This window comes from Callospermophilus lateralis, chromosome 2, assembly GCF_048772815.1.
Source record: "Callospermophilus lateralis isolate mCalLat2 chromosome 2, mCalLat2.hap1, whole genome shotgun sequence".
In the NCBI taxonomy this organism is placed as follows: Eukaryota; Metazoa; Chordata; class Mammalia; order Rodentia; family Sciuridae; genus Callospermophilus; species Callospermophilus lateralis.
In genome coordinates, this window is record NC_135306.1 from 141,485,035 (window position 1) to 141,509,059 (window position 24,025).

Below are 24,025 nucleotides of genomic sequence, written 5' to 3' on the forward strand. Positions count from 1 at the left end.
GGTACAGCAGCAATAGTTATACCTGATCAAACTTTTACATTTTTAGTACCCAAACAATCAGCTCAAAAGGTAGAGCTTAAGGCAGTATTACAGGCTTTTGTGATGTTTAAAAATTCTGTATTTAATTTATTTTCTGATAGTCAGTATATAGTTAATGCTATAGTATCCCTTGAAGATGCTGGTAGGATTTCCCCTTCCTCTACTGTTTTCTTTTTGCTTTCCACTATACAAAGTCTAATCTGGGACAGAAAAGATCCATTCTTTATAGGACATATCAGGGCACATACAGGATTGCCTGGAGCCCTTAGTTTGGGCAATGATTTAGCAGATAAAACTACACATGACATACATATTTTCTCTACACTAGAAGCAGCTATAAATTTTCATAAAAAGTTCCATGTCAATGCTAATACTTTACAAAAACGTTTTAAAATAACTAAGGAACAAGTTAGACAAATAATAAAACAATGTCAAAATTGTGTGACCTTTTTACCACAAGTTAATCTTGGAGTCAATCCTAAAGGATTGATACCTAACCATATTTGGCAGATGGACGTCACACACTTGCCAGAGTTTGGAAAATTAAAATATTTGCATGTTACAGTTGATACTTCTTCTGGATTTTTGATGGGCTCCCTTCATGCCGGAGAAAAAACTAAAGATGTTATAGCTCATTGCTTACAAAATCTTGCCACTGTGGGCGTTCCAAAACAGTTAAAAACAGATAGTGCCCCTGGTTATACTTCTACCTCTTTTAAACAATTTTGCTCATCATTTGGCATTACTCATATAACAGGAATCCCATACAATCCACAGGGACAAAGCATAGTTGAAAGAGCTCATCAAACTATTAAAATGTACTTACTAAAGCAAAAAGAAGGAATTGGGAAGGGGTATATATTCCCCAAAGATAAACATAAAATAACCCTTTTTACTCTAAACTTTTTAAATTTGGATTCATCAGGACTTAGTGCTGCGGAAAGGCATATGTGTCCAAAAAATGTACATAAGCCCAAGGTACTTTGGAAGGATATTCTCACAGGACAATGGAAAGGTCCTGACCCAGTAATTGTCTGGAGTCGGGGGTCTGTTTGTGTGTTTCCACAGGGAGAACAGCAGCCGATTTGGATTCCAGAGAGATTAACTAAGGTTCTGACCCAGTGATTTCCTGGAGTCGGGGGTCTGTTTATGTGTTTCCACAGGGAGAACAGCAGCTGATTTGGATTCCAGACAGATTAACTAAAGCGATTTCTACAGACCAAAAAGAAGATGATTTAGCTCAAATCCATAACAGCTGATATCCAGAACTGCAGTTTGGTTATTCTTACATCTGCGACAGAACCAGAATGCTTTTTTCAATATCTATTTTATTATTGCCCTTTCCCATATCATGAAGTTGTATTTTGTTTTTTGAGCTCATACAGACCTAGGTTAATGTCTTGCTGATCAGTTCTATTTTTTGACCATAGAGTTTTTAAACATTGCAATGGAGATTTCACCTGTAAAAAGTTATAAGGCCTTTACTATTTTGTTATGTGTCATATGTATGTGTGCACACTTGTGTTTTGTGTTATATGTTTGAATGTATGTCCATATATCATATATGATGAGCGCTCATGAAAAAATGGATCCAAATAATTTTTTTTTTATTCACGTGATTTAAATGGGTTAATTTAAATTGGGTAAACAGCTGTTGAGGATTGTTTTAAAATGTGAACAAAAAAGGAGGTTAACAGATCTGTTTGTTTACTTTCACCTTTCCTTTTCATTATATTTAATAATTCTCTTAAAGATAATGTAAATTATTAAGAAAATTGTTTTCTTTTAATGCCTTCTGGAATGTTACATAATTTTTTCTTTAGCCATTGTTAAGAAAATTGTTTTCTTTTAGTGCCTTCTGGAATGTTACATAATTTTTTCTTTAGCCATTATTGCCAGAATTCCTATCTTCATCCCAGTGCCGGTGAAGACAATGTAAATTGTTAAGAAAATTGTTTTCTTTTAGTGTCTTCTGGAATGTTACATAATTTTTTCTTTAGCCATTATTGCCAGAATTCCTATCTTCATCCCAGTGCCGGTGAAGACAAAGATAAAACCAATCTACAGCTTCTGCAATAGCCATCACTGAACTGCTTGCAGAACTTGCCTGGACTATGTGTCACTTGTATGCATTGTAAACTCACTTGTATGCATTGTGAACTATGTGTTAGTGCAGCAACTTGTGGTAGTGTTGGGGTATTTATGCTGATGGTGTCATCGGTGGTACAATTTTTCCAAAAGGAGCCATCAATTGGCTTGGTGTATCTTCCTCCCTTCTGCTTGTCATGATCGTTCAGCTAAAATTTGGGGGCCAACAGAGGTGAGGCAAAGAACCTCACCCCCCCGCTGGTACAAAGACCTCTCCACAGGTGTGGCTGTATACTGGACCGGTAGTCAGTGACGGCTAAGATCCAAATGCAATAGTACCAACCTAAGACAGGAGGCTGACGCCTTGAGGTCAGCTCATCCGATGACGGGTAAGGACCATATGTAGTATTGGACAACCTAAGGCAGGCACGGTCCCTAAGCCACATGCTTGTTGTTTAAACAGAGAGGGGGAGATGTTGAGAACCACAGCCGAAGGGGCCCCAGCAAACTTCCAGCTGCCAGCAAACTTCCAGACTGCGGGCTGATGATTGGCTCACAGCGGCCCCAGCAACATCTAGCTGATTGGCTCCTCTGCGGTGATACTCATTGGAGATGCTCATTGAGCTGTTTCCCTGCCCTTTCAGACTACCAGCTGATGATTGGCTCACAGCAGCCCCAGCAACATCTAGCATCATCTAGCTGATTGGCTCCTCTGCGGTGATGCTCATTGGGCTGTTCCCCTGCCCTTTCAGACCACGGAGCTGCTCATTGGGGGACTTTTTTGGCTCCACCCATGCGACCCAGCCAATCGGCCTCAAGAGCAGGAGGATTGTGGGAGGAAGAGGCTGGGTTGGGTGGTGTGGCTTGTGGGAAGCCGGTGGTGGCAGTTGGGCTCTGAGGGTTTTTTCCTGAGGAGCTGTTTTGTTTGGCGTGTGTAGTTCTAAAAATAAAGTTAGTTTCTTTTGACAAGTGGCTCCTGAACTGTGCCCAGCCAGTCTGCGGCAGAATATACCACCCAACATCAAGCAGTTACACTTTTTTCTCAGCAGCACATGGATCCGTCTCAAAAATAGATCATATATTATGTCACAGGGCAACTCTTAGATATTATAAAGGAGTAGAGATAATACCATGCATCTTATCTGATCATAATGGAATGAAACTGGAAATCAACGATAAAAGAAGGAAGGAAAAATCATGCATCACTTGGAGAATGAACAATAGGTTACTGAATGATCAATGGGTTATAGAAGACATCAAGAAGGAAATTTAAAAATTCTTAGAGATAAATGAAAACACAGACACAACATATCGGAATCTATGGGACACAATGAAAGCACTTCTAAGAGGAAAATTCACTGCTTGGAGTTCATTCCTTAAAAAAAGAAAAAACCAACAAATAAATGATCTCACACTTCATCTCAAAATCCTAGAAAAAGAAGAGCAAAACAACAGCAAAAGAAGTAGAACGCAAGAAATAATTAAAATCAGAGCTGAAATCAACGAAATTGAAACAAAAGAAACAATTGAAAAAACTGACAAAACTAAAAGTTGGTTCTTTGAAAAAATAAATAAGATCGACAGACCCTTAGCCATGCTAACGAAGAGAAGAAGAGAGAGAACTCAAATTACTAGCATACGGGATGAAAAAGGCAATATCACAACAGACATTTCAGAAATTCAGAAGATAATTAGAAATTATTTTGAATCCTTATACTCCAATAAAATAGAAGATAGTGAAGGCATCGATAAATTTCTTAAGTCATATGATCTACCCAGATTGAGTCAGGAGGATATACAAAACCTAAACAGACCAATATCAATTGAGGAAATAGAAGAAGCCATCAAAAGACTACCAACTAAGAAAAGCCCAGGAAGGGATGGGTATACAGCAGAGTTTTACAAAACCTTTCAAGAAGAATTAATACCAATACTTTTCAAGCTATTTCAGGAAATAGAAAAAGAGGGAGAACTTCCAAATTCATTCTACGAGGCCAACATCACCCTGATTCCTAAACCAGACAAAGACATTTCAAAGAAAGAAAACTACAGACCAATATCTCTAATGAACCTAGATGCAAAAATCCTCAATAAAATTCTGGTGAATCGGATACAAAATCATATCAAAAAAATTGTGCACCATGATCAAGTAGGTTTCATCCCTGGGATGCGAGGCTGGTTCAATATACGGAAATCAATAAATGTTATTCACCACATCAATAGACTTAAAAATAAGAATCATATGATCATCTCGATAGATGCAGAAAAAGCATTCGACAAAGTACAGCATCCCTTTATGTTCAAAACTCTAGAAAAACTAGGGATAACAGGAACATACCTCAATATTGTAAAAGCTATCTATGCTAAGCCTCAGGTTAGCATCATTCTGAATGGAGAAAAATTGAAGACATTCCCTCTAAAATCTGGAACAAGACAGGGATGTCCTCTCTCACCACTTCTGTTCAACATAGTTCTCGAAACACTGGCCAGAGCAATTAGACAGACGAAAGAAATTAAAGGCATAAAAATAGGAAAAGAAGAACTTAAATTATCACTATTTTCAGGTGACATGATTCTATACCTAGCAGACCCAAAAGGGTCTATTAGAAACTATTAGAATTAATAAATGAATTCAGCAAAGTGGCAGGATATAAAATCAACACACATAAATCAAAGGCATTCCTGTATATCAGCAACAAATATTCTGAAATGGAAATGAGGACAAGCACTCCATTCACAATATCCTCAAAAAAATAAAATACTTGGGAATCAACCTAATAAAAGAGGTGAAAGACTTATACAATGAAAACTACAGAACTCTAAAGAGAGAAATAGAAGATCTTAGAAGATGGAAAAATATACCCTGTTCATGGATAGGCAGGACTAACATCATCAAAATGGCAATATTACCAAAAGTTCTCTATAGGTTTAATGCAATGCCAATCAAAATCCCAACAGCATTTCTTGTAGAAATAGATAAAGCAATCATGAAATTCATATGGAAAAATAAAAGACCTAGAATAGCAAAAACAACTCTAAGCAGGAAGTGTGAATCAGGCGGTATAGCGATACCAGACTTCAAACTATACTACAGAGCAATAGTAACAAAAACAGCATGGTACTGGTACCAAAACAGGCGGGTGGACCAATGGTAAAGAATAGAGGACACAGAAACCAATCCACAAAATTACAACTATCTTATATTTGATAAAGGGGCTAAAAGCATGCAATGGAGGAAGGATAGCATCTTCAACAAATGGTGTTGGGAAAACTGGAAATCCATATGCAACAAAATGAAACTGAATCCCTTTCTCTCGCCATGCACAAAAGTTAACTCAAAATGGATCAAGGAGCTTGATATCAAATCAGAGACACTGCGTCTGATAGAAGAAAAAGTTGGCTCCGATCTACATACTGTGCAGTCGGGCTCCAAATTCCTCAATAGGACACCCATAGCACAAGAGTTAATAACTAGAATCAACAAATGGGACTTACTCAAACTAAAAAGTTTTTTCTCAGCAAGAGAAACAATAAGAGAGGTAAATAGGGAGCCTACATCCTGGGAACAAATCTTTACTCCTCACACTTCAGACAGAGCCCTAATATCCAGAGTATACAAAGAACTCAAAAAATTAAACAATAAGAAAACAAATAACCCAATCAACAAATGGGCCAAGGACCTGAACAGACACTTCTCAGAGGAGGACATACAATCAATCAACAAGTACATAAAAAAATGCTCACCATCTCTAGCAGTCAGAGAAATGCAAATCAAAACCACTCTCAGATACCATCTCACTCCAGTAAGATTAGCAGCCACTATGAAGTCAAACAACAACAAGTGCTGGCGAGGATGTGGGGAAAAGGGTACACTTGTACATTGCTGGTGGGACTGCAAATTGATGCGGCCAATCTGGAAAGCAGTATGGAGATTTCTTGGAAAGCTGGGAATGGAACCACCATTTGACCCAGCTATTCCCCTTCTCGGTCTATTCCCTAATGACCTAAAAAGAGGATACTACAGGGACACTAGCTAGACTGTGGAACCAACCTAGATGCCCTTCAATAGATGAATGGATAAAAAAAATGTGGCATTTATACACAATGGAGTATTACTCTGCATTAAAAAATGACAAAATCATGGAATTTGCAGGGAAATGGATGGCATTAGAGCAGATTATGCTAAGTGAAGCTAGCCAATCCCTAAAAAACAAATGCCAAATGTCTTCTTTGATATAAGGAGAGCAACTAAGAACAGAGTAGGGAGGAAGAGCATGAGAAGAAGATTAACATTAAACAGGGACGAGAGGTGGGAGGGAAAGGGAGAGACAAGGGAAATTGCATGGAAATGGAAGGAGACCCTCATGGTTAAACAAAATTGCATACAAGAGAAAGTGAGGGGAAAGGGGAAAAAAAACAAGGGGGAGAAATGAATTACAGTAGATGGGGTAGAGAGAGAAGATGGGAGGGGAGGGGAAGGGAAGGGGGATAGTAGAGGATAGGAAAGGCAGCAGAATACAACAGTCACTAGTATGGCACTATGTAAAAACGTGCATGTGTAACCGATGTGATTCTGCAATCTGTATATGGGGTAAAAATGGGAGTTCATAACCCACTTGAATCAAAGTGTGAAATATGATATGTCAAGAACTATGTAATGTTTTGAACAACCAACAATAAAAATTTAAAAAAAAAGAAAAGGCCTTTAACAAAATTTAGCACCCATGCATGATAAAATCACTGAAGAAACTAGGGAGAAAAAGAACCTACCACAAAATCATAAAGGCTATGTGTGAAAAACCCAAAGCCAAAATCATGTTAAGCAGGAAAAAACTGAAAGATTCTTGAAAATCTGGGATAAGACAAGGCTATACACTCTCACCACTTCTATCTAATGTGATCCTAGAAATTCTAGCCAGAGCAATTAGAAAAGAGAAGGAAATAAAAGGGATAAAAATAGGAAAGGCAGAAATCAAATTATCACTGTTTGTAGATGATATGATCCTATACCTAGAAGATCCAAAAAATTTTACTAAAAGACTGTTAGAGCTAATAAACAAATTTGGCAAAGTAGCAGGTTGCAAAATCAACATACAAAAATCAATAGCTTTCCTATATACCAACAACAAATCTGCTGAGAAGGAAACCAGGAAAACAAATTCATTCATAATAGCCTCAAAAAAAATACCTTAAAATACCTAGGAATATATCTAATCAAGGAGGTGAAAGATCTCTACAATGAAAACTATAGAACATTTAAGAAAGAAATTGAAGAAAACCTCTGAAGATGGAAAGATCTCCCACATTCATGGATAGACACAATGTAGTTCAAATGGCCATACTACCAAAAGCAATATACAGATTCAATGTAATCCTCATCAAAATACTAATGACATTCTTCAGAGAACTAGAAAAAGATGTTCTATAATGCATTTGGAAGAATAAAAAGTCAGAATAGCCAAAGCAATTTTAAGCTAAAAAAGTAATGCTGGAAGCATCACAATTCCTGACTTCATGTTATATTGCAGGGCTATAGTAACAAAAACTGCATGGTAGCAACATAAAAATAGATATGTAGACCACAGTACAGAATAGAAGAGACAGAAATAAATCCACACATCTGCAGTCATCTGATCCTTGACAAAGATGCCAAAGACACACATTGAAAAACAGAGGGCCTTTTAACAAATGATGCTAAGACAACTGGTTAATCATATGTAGAAGAATGAAACTAGACCTGTATCTTTCACCCTGCACAAAAATCAACTCAAAATGTATCAAGGACCTTTGAATTAGACAGAAACTATGCAACTCCTAGAAGAAAATGTAGGGTCCAACACTCCAGCTTTTAAGCACAGGCAGTGACTTTCTCAATAGGACCCCTAAAGCTGAAGAAACAATGCCAAAAGTTAATATAAGGAACAGCATCAAACTAAAAGGCTTCTGTACAGCAAAGAAAACAATTAGGAATGTGAGAAGAGAGCCCACAGAATGGGACAAAATCTTTGCTAGCTACTCTTCTGACAGAGGATTAACATCTAAAATATACAAAGAGCTCATAAAACTTTATGCCAAAAAAATCAAATAATCCCATTAATAAATAGGTAAATAAACTAAACAGAAATGGCCAACAAATACATGAAAATGTTCAATATCATTAGCAATTAGGGAAATGCAAATCAAAACTACACTGAGATTACATCTCACACTAGTCAGAATAATAGTCATCAAGAATACAAATAATAAGAAATATTGGAGAGGATATGGAGAAAAAGGAACATCTTTACACGTTTGGTGGGATATAAATCAGTACAGCTTATCAATTAGTACAACAGCTATGAAAATCAGTATGGAGGCTCCTCAAAAGAGTAGGCATGAAACCACCATATGAAGCTATACCACTTCTCAGTATTTATCCTGAAGAATTAAAGTGATCTTACTACAATGATACATGCATAGTCATGCATGTAGCAGCACAATTCACAATTGCCAAACTATGGAACCAACCTACGTGCCCATCAATGGGTGAATAGATAAAGTAAATGTGTTATATATACAAAATGGAGTTTTACTCAGCCATGGAAAAAAATGGCATTTGCAGGAAAATGGTTGGAACTAGAGACCATCATGTTAAACAAAATAAGTCAGACTCAGAAGGTTAAGGGTTGTAATGTTTTCTCTCATATGCGGAAGCTAGAGAGAAAAGGGAAAACAAAGGTGGGGTAGTTCTAAAAATCAAAGAGACATCAGTAGAAGAAAGGCATCAAGGGGTCAGAGGTGGGAAAGAAGAGGGGAAGTGCTCAAGAGTGACACTGGCCAAATTATATTGTTATATTGGGTGCATATGCGAATATGTAACAACAAATTCCATCAATATGTATACCTATAATGCACCAATAAAAATGTGGAAACAGAGCAAATGAATACATGAAATTCTTTATTAATAAAAAGTAAAGTGTTTTTCTCTTAAGAAACATAAATAAAAAGAAAAAACAAAATAAAATCACTTTCAGATATGCACAAAAAGAGTGCATTCATACTAAATGAACACTAAAGGATGTTCTTTTGGTGGCCATGGGTGTAGCTCAGTGGCAGAGCACATGCTTACTGTGCACAAACTTAATCACCAGCAACTTACCCTCAGCCAAAAACAAAAAACAGATGTTCTTTAGAAAGAAGCAAAAGGATTTCAGATAGTAATGTAAAGGCATAGATGAGGCCAGGAGATATATAGGAGCCAATTTATAAAGGTCTAATATGACAAAGTAAACAAGGTTCTACAGGGATACCAAGAGGTTCTAAACAGCAAAGTAATTTGATCAGACATATTTATATTATTCTGCCTAGCCTTCCCCTTCATGTGTTTGCTTCTTAAGATTTCTTTAGGATATAATTCATGTATCGTTTTCATTGCAATATCAGTGTGATCTATCCCTTTTCTGAATTGCTACAGTACTCCTTAAAGAAAACAGTGTGCTTAGAACCTAGGTCTAAACTGGCCAGTATATTGCAGTTGTATATATACAACTGCATTAGCAAGTTAATTTAAGTACACTTGTATCCTCTATTTATATCATTTAAAATGTCAAAGGGTTGCCTATAGAGGCTAGAGTTGTAGCTCAATGATAGAGCGCTTGCCAAGCATGTTTGAAGCACTGGGTTCGATTCTCAGCACCACATATAGTAAATAAAATAAAGGACCATCAACAACTAAAAATATTTTTAAAAAAAGACTGTCTATGGGGCAGAGAGGTATGAAATTAAAAGATAAGAATACGAGACAGTAGATGAAAGAAAAAGCTGCTGGGAAGAATGAATCCATGCTTAATTTTGCCAATTTCTCTTTTGCTAATATGGTTCAAAAAATCAGTAACATGAGGGGTGCATAACATAGGTGAGACAGCAAATTAAAAAATGTTCACATTAACATATTTACTATTTTAAATTATTACAGTTTAAATTTCTTAAATATGCTCAAACATTTAAGAGTATATTAACAAAAATAAAATATTTGCTTTTGTAGAATACCTGGAAGGTTTCCATTGTGGTCCACAGTTTCTATGCCACATCCCCATTTGACAAGAAGTTGCAAACAGCCAAGCCGCCCATGGAAAGCTGCATAATGTACAGGTCTCCATTCTCTCTTATCAGTCACACTAGGATCCTACAGGTAACATTCACAAGGACTCAAGTTTCTTTCCATTGTGTAGGAAAAACACTAAACCTAGCAGCTTAATTCTGCAAATGACAACTGGAGGCTGTTCATAAAACTATCAGGTCAGCACTGAATATAACAGAAAAATTTACTGCAACCATTGATTTGAACACATGAGCTCAAAAGATATTAATGAAGTTTTTATAAAATAGCCTTTTTAAAAGAATATAACAAGTCCCTTTGACTTAACTACAAATTCCTGACCAATAAAATGAAAAGGATGAAATAATAATAATAATGTCTTAGAAAGAATAATAAATAATACAAAATTTTAAAACTTCTTAATCATTGTTACTCTGTGATATAGGTAATCTCAGACAATACTCTGATAGAGTTGTGGGGCAGGTAGACCCACTCATTTCATTTATACTCCTGACATTTCCACTTAGTTTCCTTCTGACAGAGACTTCACATGTCATCCTGAAACTGTTACCACTAAACATATTTATACTTTGATTTCAGAACTAAATTTGGAGTTGGTCAACCTGTATTTGAGTCCTGAATCTGGCTCTACTTATTTATACTTTGCTATTTTGAATAAAACTTAATCCTTTGAGTTTCAGATATCTTTTCCACAACCTGTAGATTATCAAGTTTATTCAATAGGACTTTAAAGGAATTAAACAAAATAAATAAAATATTTTCACAAAAGAAAAAATAAAAAGATGGGTTTAAATGATCAAATCATATCAAGACACTTTTTCTTTAACTACAGAAACATCAACTCTTTTACCATAATGTCTTCGATACAGGTAGTCCTTTTCTTATAGCTATTTTTATGACCAATGGGTAATATTAAAAATAAATATTTCAATAAATAAAATTTCTGGAGAAATAAATCACTTTCTAAATCTATGTATGAAAGAGTTTCCAAAGAAGGACAGAGAGAGGGAAAGAGGGAGGAAAGGAAAGAAATAAACACATAGAAACATTCAGAAATTATAAAGACTTATAATTCCCTGGTAAACTTTCATTTAAAAGCCTTAGAACCTTCCTAATGAAACTCCAATCTGGCAGGGAAAACTGCTGAAATACTTTGTACTACACTTAACTGTTACTTGGGAAGTGGGGAGAGGGGTACTGTGAGATTAGTCTGAATTATTGCTCCCATGTTTACAGATGAAAAAGCTAAAAAAATAGTTAAATTACCTCCCCAAAGTAAAGTAAGGGATTTTAAAAGTTAGGAAGAGATAAATGGACTAGCAAATGTTATTCCACCTATGGTTACACACTATCATATTAACAGAGTCCCTTACCACTCCACTTCGGAGCATGATTTGTAAAGTGAAAGAATGTCCATGAGTTGCAGCAAGATGTAAAGGAGTGCATCCATAATCATCTTGAGCTGTCAGATTTGCTCCATTTATTACAAGAGCCTAAAAATAGAGAAATGGAAATGAGTTTACAAGTGTACAAAAGTCAAATCATGCATGTAGATACAGATTAAAAATAAGCAATTTATTAACCTATAGCTAAATTATTATACATGTCTTTATATGTATGAGACAGGCAAACTGTGAGATACTCTTAGCTAATACTAAGAAAATGCTTGAGTTTTTTAACATTGCCGAGGAGACATTTATAATACTGGAATTTATATTCTGATTTGAGCATGCACAAATTTCATGAACAGATTAATTACCACTAAGTTAAATATTTTAATGATAAGCTAATAAAACTTAACACTTGTATAATTTCAAAAGTAGAATCATTCATTACTTGCCTTTAAACTCAATGAAAGGATTTAATTATTAAAGTAACTACTTCTGTACTCCAGATCAAGCTTCTAAGGAAGTTTCATCTGAATTTGCAACTGGCCCAGTTTTCTGTATACGGGTTGCATCATATACACAGCACACCCCTCTATATAATATATAGAGTAAATTGTTTTAAAATAATTATTAGTCCCAATCAAAATCCCAGCAATTTATTTTATGGATATCAACAGATTTTAAAGTTTTTATAAAGAGGCAAAATACCCAGAACAGTCAACATAATATTGAAGGAGAAAAACAGACAACCCAGAAGTAGACCCATATGAACATACTCAACTCACCTTTAACAAAGGAGTAAAAGTAATACAATGGAAAAAAGATTGCCTTTTTAACAAATGTTATTGGAACATTAGACATCATTTTAGTCAGCTTTTGGATAGCTATAACCAAAAGATCTGACAAGAATAACTTAAAGGAGAAAAAAATTATTTTAGTTCATGGTTTTAGTTCATGGTTTCAGTCATGGTTGACCTACTCCACAGCTCTGGGCCTAAGATAAAGCAGAACATCATGGCAGAAGTATGTAGCAGAGGAAAACAGCTCAGGACATGGCAACCAGGAAACAGAGAGAACTCTGCGCAGTAGGGACAAAATATAAATCCCAAAGTCAGCCCCCAGTGACCTACTTCCTACAGTCTACCTGCCTACAGTTACCACCTGGTTAATCCACTAGTGGATTAATCCACTGATTAGGTTTAAAAAAAAAAACTCTCATAATCACTTCACACCTGAACATTGTTGCATTGTCTCACATACAAGCTTTTAGCGGACACCTCATATCTTAACAATAACAGACATCCACACGCAAAATCAATGAATATAGACACAGACAATATGCCCCACAAAAAGATTAACTCAAAGCCAGGCACAGTGACACATGCCTATATTCCCTAAGACTGGGGAGGCTGAGACAGAAGAACTGAAAGTTCCAGCCAGCCTCAGCAATATAGTAAGACCCTCAACAACTTAGTGAGACCCTGTCTCAAGATAAAAAATAAAAAAGACAGGGATGTACCACAGTGGTAAAGTTACTTAAACTTCAACAATAAGAAAATAATCCAATTTAAAAATGGACCAGGGCTGGGGATGTAGTTCAATGGTGAAGCTTGTGCTTAACACGTAGATGGCCCTGGGTTCAATTGCTAGAACTAAAAAAAAAAAAAAAAAGCACAGAAAACCTGAACATTCCAAAGAAGATATACAGGTGGCTAATAAGCATATGTAAAAATACTCCACATCAAATGTACAGAAATGCAAATTAAAACAAGATACTACTACCTACCTATGAGAATGATCAAAATTCAGAACATTGAAAACACCAAATGTTAGCATTTAACGCAGATAGCAAATGCAAAATGGTACAGCCACTGTGCAAATAGCAGTTTCTTACAAAACTAAACAGTCTTATCATAGTCCAGCAATCACACTAGTTGGTATTTACCCAAAAGAACTAAAAACTATCATCTACACAAAAACCTGAACATGGATCTTTATAGCAGTTTTAATCATAATTGCCAAAACTTTGAAAAAAACAACATGCCCTTCAGTAAATAGATAGATGGTGGTATATCCAGACAATCGGAATGTTACTCAGTGCTAAAATGAAAGGAACTATCAAACGATAAAAAGATATGGAGGAAACCTAAATGCATATTATCAAGTCAATGAAGGCAGTCTGGAAAGGTTACATACCATTTGATTCTACCTATATGCTATTTTGAAAAAAGCAAAACCATGTAGGTCATAAAAAGACTCATGGTTGCTAGGGGTTAGGGGGAAGGGAAAGACAAATAGGTGCATCACAGAGGATTTTTAGGGTAGTGAAACTATTCTGAATGATACCATAATAGTGGATATATGTCATTATACATTTATCCAAGCACAAAATGTAAAATACAAAGAATGAACCCCTGAACTTTGGGTGGTTATGGGGCTTGCGCTTGCTTGGCAATCACACTGCCACTAAGCTACATGCCCCATCCTAAGATCAACCTATTCTTTTTGGCTTAGCTGACATTTTATTTCTTCAATTTATAATTCCTCTACCTTCTCCTAAATCATACAATTCTTCTCATCTATACTTTTCATCAGAACTTTAATCACAGACTTTGTTTTGTAATTTAATGAGTAGAGCTCTTGTCACTTCAAAGATAATCTCAGTAGTCTTACAGGAAGGAAATATTTTTATATGACTCTATAAAATACCAGTCTATTTTAGTACATCAATCAAATCTAGTTTCTCTAATAAACTAGATTCTACCACATATTAAGGAGTTACCCTAGCCATGAAATACATTAGTAAAGACTCAAGCATGGCAAGTATTTTAGTCTGTTCAGGCTACTATAATAAAATACTTTAAACTGGGTAATTTATAAACAACAGAATTTATTGTACACAGTTCTGAGTGCTAGGAAGACCCAGATTAAGATGTTAGCAGATTGTGTGTCTGGTTAGGGACTTTTCCACATAAACACCAACTTTATTTTTACCTAGCTCTATAAGGGAATTTTCTATAAGGGTACTAACCCCATTTATGAGGCCAGATCCTTCATAATCTAATAACCTCCCAAAGGTTCCACTTCCTAATACCATGACCTTGAGGGTTAAGATTTCAACATATTTATTTGGGGGGCGGGCACATTCATACTACAGCAGCAAACTTCAGGAGATAATCTTGGCACAACTATAACATCACTTGAAACAACCCAAGCAGCCAAATATTTTAGAGATAAAGGATCTCTAATCACATATCATTTGTTTAAGTGAATAGTTGGTATCAAAATATCTGAGTTGTGGAATCCACTGTTTTTGTTTAGAATATATAACTATGTTTATTAGATAAAATATTTAGAATAATAGCAATAGCCCAACAGAACTATGCTAAAGTAATTAAACTCACTGAATTTTTAAAAAGTAACCAAAATATTATTACCTGCATACAAGCATCTTGACCTCTAATTGCAGCTATGTGAGCTGCTGTCCAGCCTCTTGTGGTTACTTGTGTGATATCAGCTCCATGCCACAGCAGCCAATGAAGACACTAATTAGGAAAACAATCATGTTAACAAGTGATAAGGAAGATGTTTTTAGCATTTTGATAACTCCAGTTTTGATGAAATTAGGAGAAATCTATAATCCAAACCACAAATGATGAAAATGGTGCCAACAGTACAGATCAAACAGGGATGTGGGAGGATACAACGAGGAGAACACCCACCCAGGGTCACACGTCACATGAGAGACATACTTCTCGAATGTGAGAGGAATCCACCAACAGGCCAAAGTGAAATTGCTTGTTTACTTCAACTGAGACATACAAACTGATAGAGTCTCTGAACCCGATTTGATTACATGAAGTAGATAAGTCCAAACAAAGAAGAAACTACAAATAATAACGCTAGTTATGAAAGCAGTCTATATGCATATGTCAGGGATAAAAAAGAAAAACAGCAGTGTGAATAGACCTATTGTGGCCTACAGGCTGAGAAAATGTAGTAGCTTAAATACCGCCCCCACCCCCCCGCCACACACATACAACACTGAATCATAAGAAAAATTCTAGTTGGCCTTGTACACAGTTTAATAAAAAGAGGGCTGGGGATGTGGCTCAAGCAGTAGCGCGCTTGCCTGGCATGCGCGGGGTGCTGGGTTCGATCCTCAGCACCACATAAAAAAAATTTTTTAAAAATAAAGATGTTGTGTCCACTGAAAACTAAAAATAAACATTAAAAAAAAATTCTCTCTCTAAAAAAAAAAAAAAAAAGATTTACATAAACTAATAAACACCAAAATCTGTATAACATTTATCTCTGGAATTGGAAGGAATGACAACTGAGAAGAGTGCTCAGGGACTTTAAATATATCCACAATATTCTACCTCTTTTCTAAAAATCTGAATTAATTACATGAAAAAATGTTATGATGAGTATTCATGATGTTATCTTCTATAAGTTATGCTCTATGCTTACCTTTGGAATCCAAAGCCCAAACTAGCCCAAGTGGCAAGATCTCACAGAAAGGCCCACATTAAAGTGCCCCATTTAAGCCAGAATAACCACCAGCATCTGAGTGAACAAGCCTTCAAAAAAGTCTAGCCCCAGACATAAATCTTTCAGCTAAAGTCACAGATGTAATACAAAAGAGAGAAACTGTCCCTGGAATCCATATTCTTGGTTCACTGATGAGTATGAACAGTTATTTTATGACCCTAAGTTTTGGGATAATTTGTTATAAAGTCCTAGTACAGTAGAATATCTAAATATTAGACTGAATTGAAAGGAAAACTATTTGCAGTCCCTAGCATAAGGTCTCATCCTGGTCTGCTAAAATTACAAAACTGCTATAGGTGTAAACTTACCTTATAATATGCATAGCTTCTTACCTCCAAGCTTCCAGAATGTGCTGCCCAATGCAAAGGGGTAAATTTATGGAGAACATCAACTTCATTAATGTTGGCTCCACGTTCCACTATTTCTGAAAGCTGCTTTACGTCTCCAGCTCGTACTGCATCATGAATGCTACCAAAATGTACCTTCTTCCTGGCACCTATTAAAAAATCAAATTGGTTGAGACTTATTATAGAACTATGAATCATTTCAGCTTTGTAAAAATTTACTGCAAAGACATTTATTATTAACATTTTCATTAGACTTCTGGCTTTAGCTCTGACATGAAAAGAACATGAAGGTTGGCACTCATATTCTTATAGGAAAAAACTGAATACACTGAAAATAAACAACTTTCCTTGTGTCCATGAGAGCTGAGGCCTCAGGGAAAACTGCTATTATAAATCTGGGGAGAAAGTTAAATACAGAGAAATATAGTCGAGTTCAACTTACTTGGAACATAAGGTGCTGGAGACATAAACTGCAGAGGCACTTGAACAGTAATTCTGATGACTTGCCAAGGCTGAATATGACTATCCTAAAAATGGGAAACTTGCAGGGACTTAGGAAGTCTTAGGAAACCCCTATACTTTCATATATTTTACCTTCAGAAGCAACATGAGGATACTACTACGAGAAGCGAAGAACAATCTCCTCACATCTTTGGTATGGAGGAAGGGAACATGACCATTTTGAAATATGCTCAGTGTTTTCTTTAAAACAAAAAATAGACTCCCTGGGCTAGGAATGTAGCTCAGAAGTAGAGCACTTGCCTAGTATAGGTAAGGTCCTGGTCCAATTCCCGATACTGTAAGTGGGGGGAAAAGACCTACTTTCCAGTGAAGAAAAGTTTACAGAGCCTTATCTCACATATGGATATATTTTATCAATATGTTTTTCTTTCTAATTTATTTGTCTTATGATAAGAAAGAAATGGCTGGTCACAATTTTTAGTGCATACACTCTAGTGGTTTATATTCTATAATTCAACCTATTAAACATCAAGAGTGCATTGTCGAGCTTACTGTTCTGTGAAATATTTAATGTGCATTGTGAACCAGAGGCAATAAAAATTATCTAAGTATGAAGAGACAGTTACTGAAGGATCAAGAAGGAGTACATAGTTCAATGCAAACATTCCCTAAGCAAAACTAACCCAAAAAAATTATTGAAAAGTTACTCTGAAAACAACTAACCTAAACTAACTTGTATTGACATATTTATAATCAGAATATTAATTTCTTCTAATTACTTTTGATAGGGTCTCATTATGTTGTACAAGCTGATTCATCAATCCTCCTATCTCAGTCTCTCAAGTGGCTGGTACTACAGACACAAGGCACCATATCCAGTAGAATGTTAATTTGGTAAGGCTAGAATCTTATCTTGTACTAGAATCACATATTAACTCTTGGCAAAACAGTATAAATGTACTCAAAATCCTTCTGAGTATCTATCTTGTACCAAGCATTACAAAAACATGATGGAAAATAGACATGGATTAAATACATTTTCTTTAAACTAGTACAGCAAGACCAACAAATGGTGTTCTACGCACTCTACTCCCATTTTGTACAAGGATACTATCCTGATCACTTCAAGCCCTGATTCCAAACTGCTACTCGTTGGCTACTGCTAGTCTATAGAACAAAGTCCAAAATCTCTGAATGATGATCTGTGCTCTTCCATAATTTGGACCCATGATTTTATGGAATTTTTTTCACCACATTCCTTTCCAAATTCACTCATTAATTCATACACCATTCACTCAGAATTAATGTAACCATAAAATAAAAGATGAAGACATAAATTCACAGATTAGTAGAGAAGAAATAAACACAATTTAGAAAATAACACGGTAGGGCCGGGCATGGTAGTACACACCTGTAAGTAATCCCAGCAGTTTGGGAGGCTGAGACAAGAGAATCGCGGGTTCAAAGCCACCCTCAGCAATGGCAAAGTGCTAAGCAACTCAGTGAGACCCTGTCTCTAGATAAATATAAAATAGGGCTGGGGTGTGGCTCAGTGGTGGAGTACCTCTGAGTTCAATCCCTGGTGCCAAAAAAAACATAACATGGTAAGAGCAATGACCAAAATATTTACAGGAACGTATGTAACCACAGATAACTTCCAACTCAGCTAGAACAGGAGGGCAAGGGAATAGAAAAAGATTCCCAGAGAAGGTAAAATCTTAGATGAAACTTCAAGAATTATCAGGAGTTTACCAAGTAAGGTGGGAGCAGTGGAGTTTATCAAGTAAGGTTGGGAGCAGTGAAAAGGCATCCTAGACAAAATGAACATTAGGATATGGTTTAAATTTTAAAAATAAGAAAAAAAAAGTCCTTGCTGAAGCATAAAGTAGAAGAGGCTTGAACAAGACAAGAGATAGACTATGGTAGAAGTTGTGAAAATACAAATAACAAAAAAAAAAAAAAAGAACTTCCCCTTGAGCATACAGTGGAGAATCATTGAGGATTAACTGATTGATTGATTGATTGATTGATTGATTGATTAATACATGAGATTGAACCCAGAGGAGCTTCACCACATCCCCAGATCTTTTTTTATTTTTTATTTTGAGACAGGGTCTCGCTAAGTTTCTTAGGGCCTCCCTAAGTTGTTGGAACTGGCTTTGAACTTGCAATGCTCTTGCCTTGGCCTCCCAAGATGCTGGAATTACAGGCATGCACCACCATGCCTGACTCACTGGGGAATTTTAAACAGAAGAATTATAATGATCATATATTAGGCCATGAAACAAGTTTTTAAAATTAAAAAAAATTGAAATCATGTCCTATACCTGATCACAATGAAATGAAATTAAAACTCAACAGCAAGAGAAACTTTACAAATTCTATAAATACATAAAGACTGAATAACATGCTCTTGAATGAACAGTAGGTCATTGAGAAAGTCAGAAGGAAATTTTAAAAATTCCTTGAAACAAATGAAAATGAAATAAAACACACCCAAATCTGTGGAATACAGAAAAAGCAATACTGAAAGTTTATGGCATCAAGTGCCTACATCAAAAAAATAGGAACATTTCAAATAAACAACCTCATGGTACATCTCATTGTCTTAGAAAAACAAGAACAAACCAAACCCCAAATTAGTAGAAGGGAAGAAATAATAAATAAATAAAGGAAAAGGAGTCTAAAAGAACAATACAAAGGATCAAGGAAACAAGGAGTTGTTTCTTGAAAAGATAAAATCCACAAACCTTTTAGCTAGATTACACAAGAGAGAGAAAAAAAGAGCTAAATAAATAAAATTAGATCTGAAAAAGGAGATGTTACAACTGCTACCATAGAAATGCAAAGGATCACTAGGGATAATTTTTTAAAACTCTATGCTGACAAATTGGTAAATCTAAAAGAAATGGACAAATCACTGGACACACATGAACTAGTAAACTGAACCAAGAGAATATAAAAATCATGACTAGACCAATTAACAAAGAATAAGATTGAATTACTAAAAAAAAGTCTCCCAACAAAGGAAAGCCCAGGACCAGATGGCTTCACTGCTAAATTTTACCAAACTTTTAAAGAACTAACACCAATCCTTCTCAAACCATTCCATATATTTGAAAGGGAAAGAATCCTTCCACACTCATTCTATAAGGCTAGCATAACCCTGTTTCCAAAACCTGACAAAAACCCAACAAAAAAAGAGACCAATATCTCTGATAAACATAAATGCATAAGTCCTCAACAAAATACTAGCAAATCAAATTTAATAGCACATCAAAAAGATCATATATCATATCACATCAGTTTCATTTCAGGGATTCAAGTATAATTCAACATAAACAAATCAAGGTCTGGGGATATAGCATAGCAGTATAGCAAAAATAAATAAATAAATAAACTCAACATATGCAGATCAACAAATGTAATACAAATAAGATGGAGAATAAAAGTAATAAAAATCATCTGGGTATATATACCTTACTCCCAGCTATCTGGGAAGCTGACAGAAGGATCACTTGAGCCCAGGAGTTCAAGATTAGCTAAGGTGACATAGTAATAATACCCTACAAAAGAAAAATTTTTTCCTAATTAAAAAATTAATTCATATTATCATCTCAAGAGTCAGAAAAAGGTATTTGATAAAATTCAACATTCCTTTATGATAAGATTCCTGAAAAAATTAGATATAGAAGGATCATACCTCAACATAATAAAGGCTATATATGACAAACTCATAGCCAACCTCATACTGAATAGGGAAAAATGGAAAGCATTTCCTCTGAGATTATGAACTACAGTGGACACATTGGTGCACACCTGTAAAACCAGTTATTCAGGAGGCTCAAGCAGGAGAAGTACAAGTTCAAAGCCAACTTCAGCAACTTTTAAAGACACTATCCCAAAATAAAAATAAAAGGGCTGGGAATGTGGCTTCAGTGCCCCCTGGATTCAATAACAAGCACCATGAAAAAAAAACAATCAAGAACAAGACAAGGGTGTCCATTCTCACTGCTCTAAAGTACCAGAAGTTTTAGTTGTAGCAACTGGGCAAAAAAAATAAAAGGTGTACAAATAGGAAAGGAGGAAGTCAAATTTGCAGATGATATGATTCTAAACAGAAAAACCTAAAGACTCCACCAAAAGACTATTAGAAACTGACAAATGAATTCAATAAAATAGCAGAATACAAAATCAGAAATGGGTAGTTTTTCTCTATCAATTATGAATTTGCTGACAAACCATAAAAGAAACCCCATTTGCAATAGCCACAAAAACAATTTTAAAAAACCTAGGGATAAACTTAACTAAGAAGTTTCAATGAAATTCAATGAAAATTCCAAGCACTAATAAAAGAAATTGAAGACATTAAAAGATGGAAAGACCTCCATGTTCATTGACTTAAAGAATTAATAACATTAATATGTTCATACTGTCGGCTGGGGTTGTGGCTCAGTGGTAGAGCACTTCCCTCGCACATGTGGGGCACTGGATTCCATCCTCAGCACCACATAGAAATAAGTAAACAAAATAAACAAAATCTACAACTCAAAAAAAAATTTTTTTAAAATGTTCATCTCTCCAAAGAGATTTAAAGATTCAATGCAATCCCTTTCAAAATACTAATGGCATTCTTTACAGAACTAGGAAAAACAATCCTAAAATTCATATGGAAGTACAAAAGATCCCAAGTGGCCAAAACAACCTGATTTCAAGACACACTACAGAGCCACAGTAATCAAATCAGCAGTATAACAGCATAAAAATAGACATATAAACCAATGGAACAGAACAGAGAGCCCAATGTTTTAACAAAAAGTGTTGGGAAAACTCGATATCTGCATGCAAAAGATTGAAATTTAACTCCTCCTGCCCTGTACAAAAATCAACTCAAAAATAAATCAAAAACCTTAAGGAAAGCCCTGAAATTCTAAAACTACCAGAGGAAAACATAGGAGAAATACTTCAAGATACTGGTACTTAACAATGGTACAGGAAATGAGTTTCTGGACAGGACTCCAAAAGCACAGGCAACAAAAGTAAAATATGACAAATGGGATAACATCAATCTAAAAAGTATCGACACAGCAAAGGAAACAATCAACATAGTAAAGAAAGAAAATATTTGCCAGCTATTCATCTGACAGAAGATGAATAATTCCAGAATATATAAGAACCCAAAAAAACTTAACAATAAAAAACAAGTAATATAATTTTTAAATGAGCAAATGAACTGAATAGACATTACTCAAAAAAGAAGTACAAATGGCCAATAAACATGAAAAAAATCTCAATATCATTAGCTGTTAAGGAAAGGCAAAACCAGATTATAATGGGGTCCATCTTACCCCAGTTAGAATGAATATTACCAAAACAAATAAGCAAAAAACAAAACAAACAAAAAACACTGGCAAGAATGTAGAAAAAAAGGAATGCTTATAAACTATTGGTAGGAAAATTAATTAGTACAGTCACTATATAAAACAATATGTAGATTCCTCAAAAAACTAAAAATGAAACTATCATATAATCCAGCTTTACCATTCCTGGGTATATACCTGAAGTCATCATAACAAAAAGAGATACCTACACAAGACTAGGGTTGTGGCTCAGTGGTAGAGCACTCACCTAGCGCTTATAAGGACTGGGTTCAATTCTTAGTACCACATAAAAATAAAATAAAGGTATAAAAAAGAAGGTGTTTTTTAAAAAGAGAGAGATACCAACATACCCATGTTTACTGATGCACTATTCACAATAACCAAGCTATGGAATCAGCCTAGGTACCGATCCATAGATGAATGGATAAAGAAAATACAGTATACATACACAATGGAGTATTGTTCAGTAATGAAGAATAATGAGCTGTGCACTCAGAAGTCTGAGGCAGGGGTGAAGAAAAAAAAAGTACTAAAAAAAAAAAAGAATAAAATCCTATCATTGCAGCAAAATGGGTGGAACTGAAGGATATCATGTTAGGTGAAATAAGCCAGACACAGAAAGTATTTCATACGAGGAACTTAAAGGAAAAAAAAAAGTTATTTGAAATTAGAAAAATATAATGAGAAAGGTGCCACAGGCAGGGAGCGGGGGAATTGAAAGGAGAGTGGATGGGCACTATGAACATGTGATATGTGCACGTATGGAAATATCACCATGAATCCCATTAATTTGTATAATTAGTGTGTGTTATTAACAAAATCCAAAGTACCTCAGGCACAATTCAGTTACATTTCTATTAAATTGCACTCATTTCATCTACTATGGGTCAGCATTGTTGGCAAATTATTCAAAAATCCAGCATAATGATGTAATGAGATATCATTTTCTGCTAACTTTTTTCAACAAATATCCATTAATCACCTACACTGTACCAGACATTTTATGCCTGTTATCTGAGCCCTGCAAGCTAAGTCTGATACTATTTTATACCTAAGGAAATTGAAGGCAGAGATTTCAATTGGACAATTCTCAATTGTCAAAGAGAAGATAAATTGAAACCAGGATGATCTATTTCCAGATTCAAGCTATAGCAAAGTTGAACTAAAACATACACACTAAACAAACAGAACCTGTTCCAATTTCCCTAACTACCAAAAAAAAAATCTACATTGAAGAATAAGTGGGAGAATGAGATAGAAGTATGATGGTAATGAAATAGAAAGTTAAAATATAAAGACAGAGTGTACTATCTTTTTTAAAAAAAAAAGGAATTAAATGATCAGATTTTTAACACTGAGTTTATATGGCTGGTAGTGAGAAAATTGACTAGGGAGCAAAACGGCAAGATTAGCGAGTCAGGGAGACTATGTAAGAACATAAACACCACTTTAGACCAGAATAATTGAGACCCTCAACTAAGACAGTAGCAGTGAAACAAACGAAAACAGATTCAACAGATAGTAATGGAAAAAGGATGACCTGAACTTGGATGAGTATAGTGGGTGAAATAAGGAAAGAGTAGTGGAATAAATCCAAGGTATCTTAGTCACTTGAATGCAATCTTGCCATTGAGATAGAAAACATTAAGGGATATAAGAGTTTATGGA

General features: G+C 35.3%; 1 protein-coding gene across 1 annotated transcript in view; it reads right to left on the reverse strand.

Annotated features, from left to right (window-relative positions):
• Positions 1-24,025, reverse strand: part of Ankrd42 (ankyrin repeat domain 42) — a 66,209-nt gene that overhangs the window by 40,322 nt on the left and 1,862 nt on the right. The window contains exons 3-6 of the mRNA XM_076842062.1: positions 16,500-16,663; positions 15,051-15,158; positions 11,599-11,718; positions 10,156-10,291 (exon numbers count right to left, since the gene is read on the reverse strand). Coding sequence (XP_076698177.1) covers positions 10,156-10,291; positions 11,599-11,718; positions 15,051-15,158; positions 16,500-16,663 — 528 coding nt within the window. The remainder of the gene's footprint in view (positions 1-10,155; positions 10,292-11,598; positions 11,719-15,050; positions 15,159-16,499; positions 16,664-24,025) is intronic.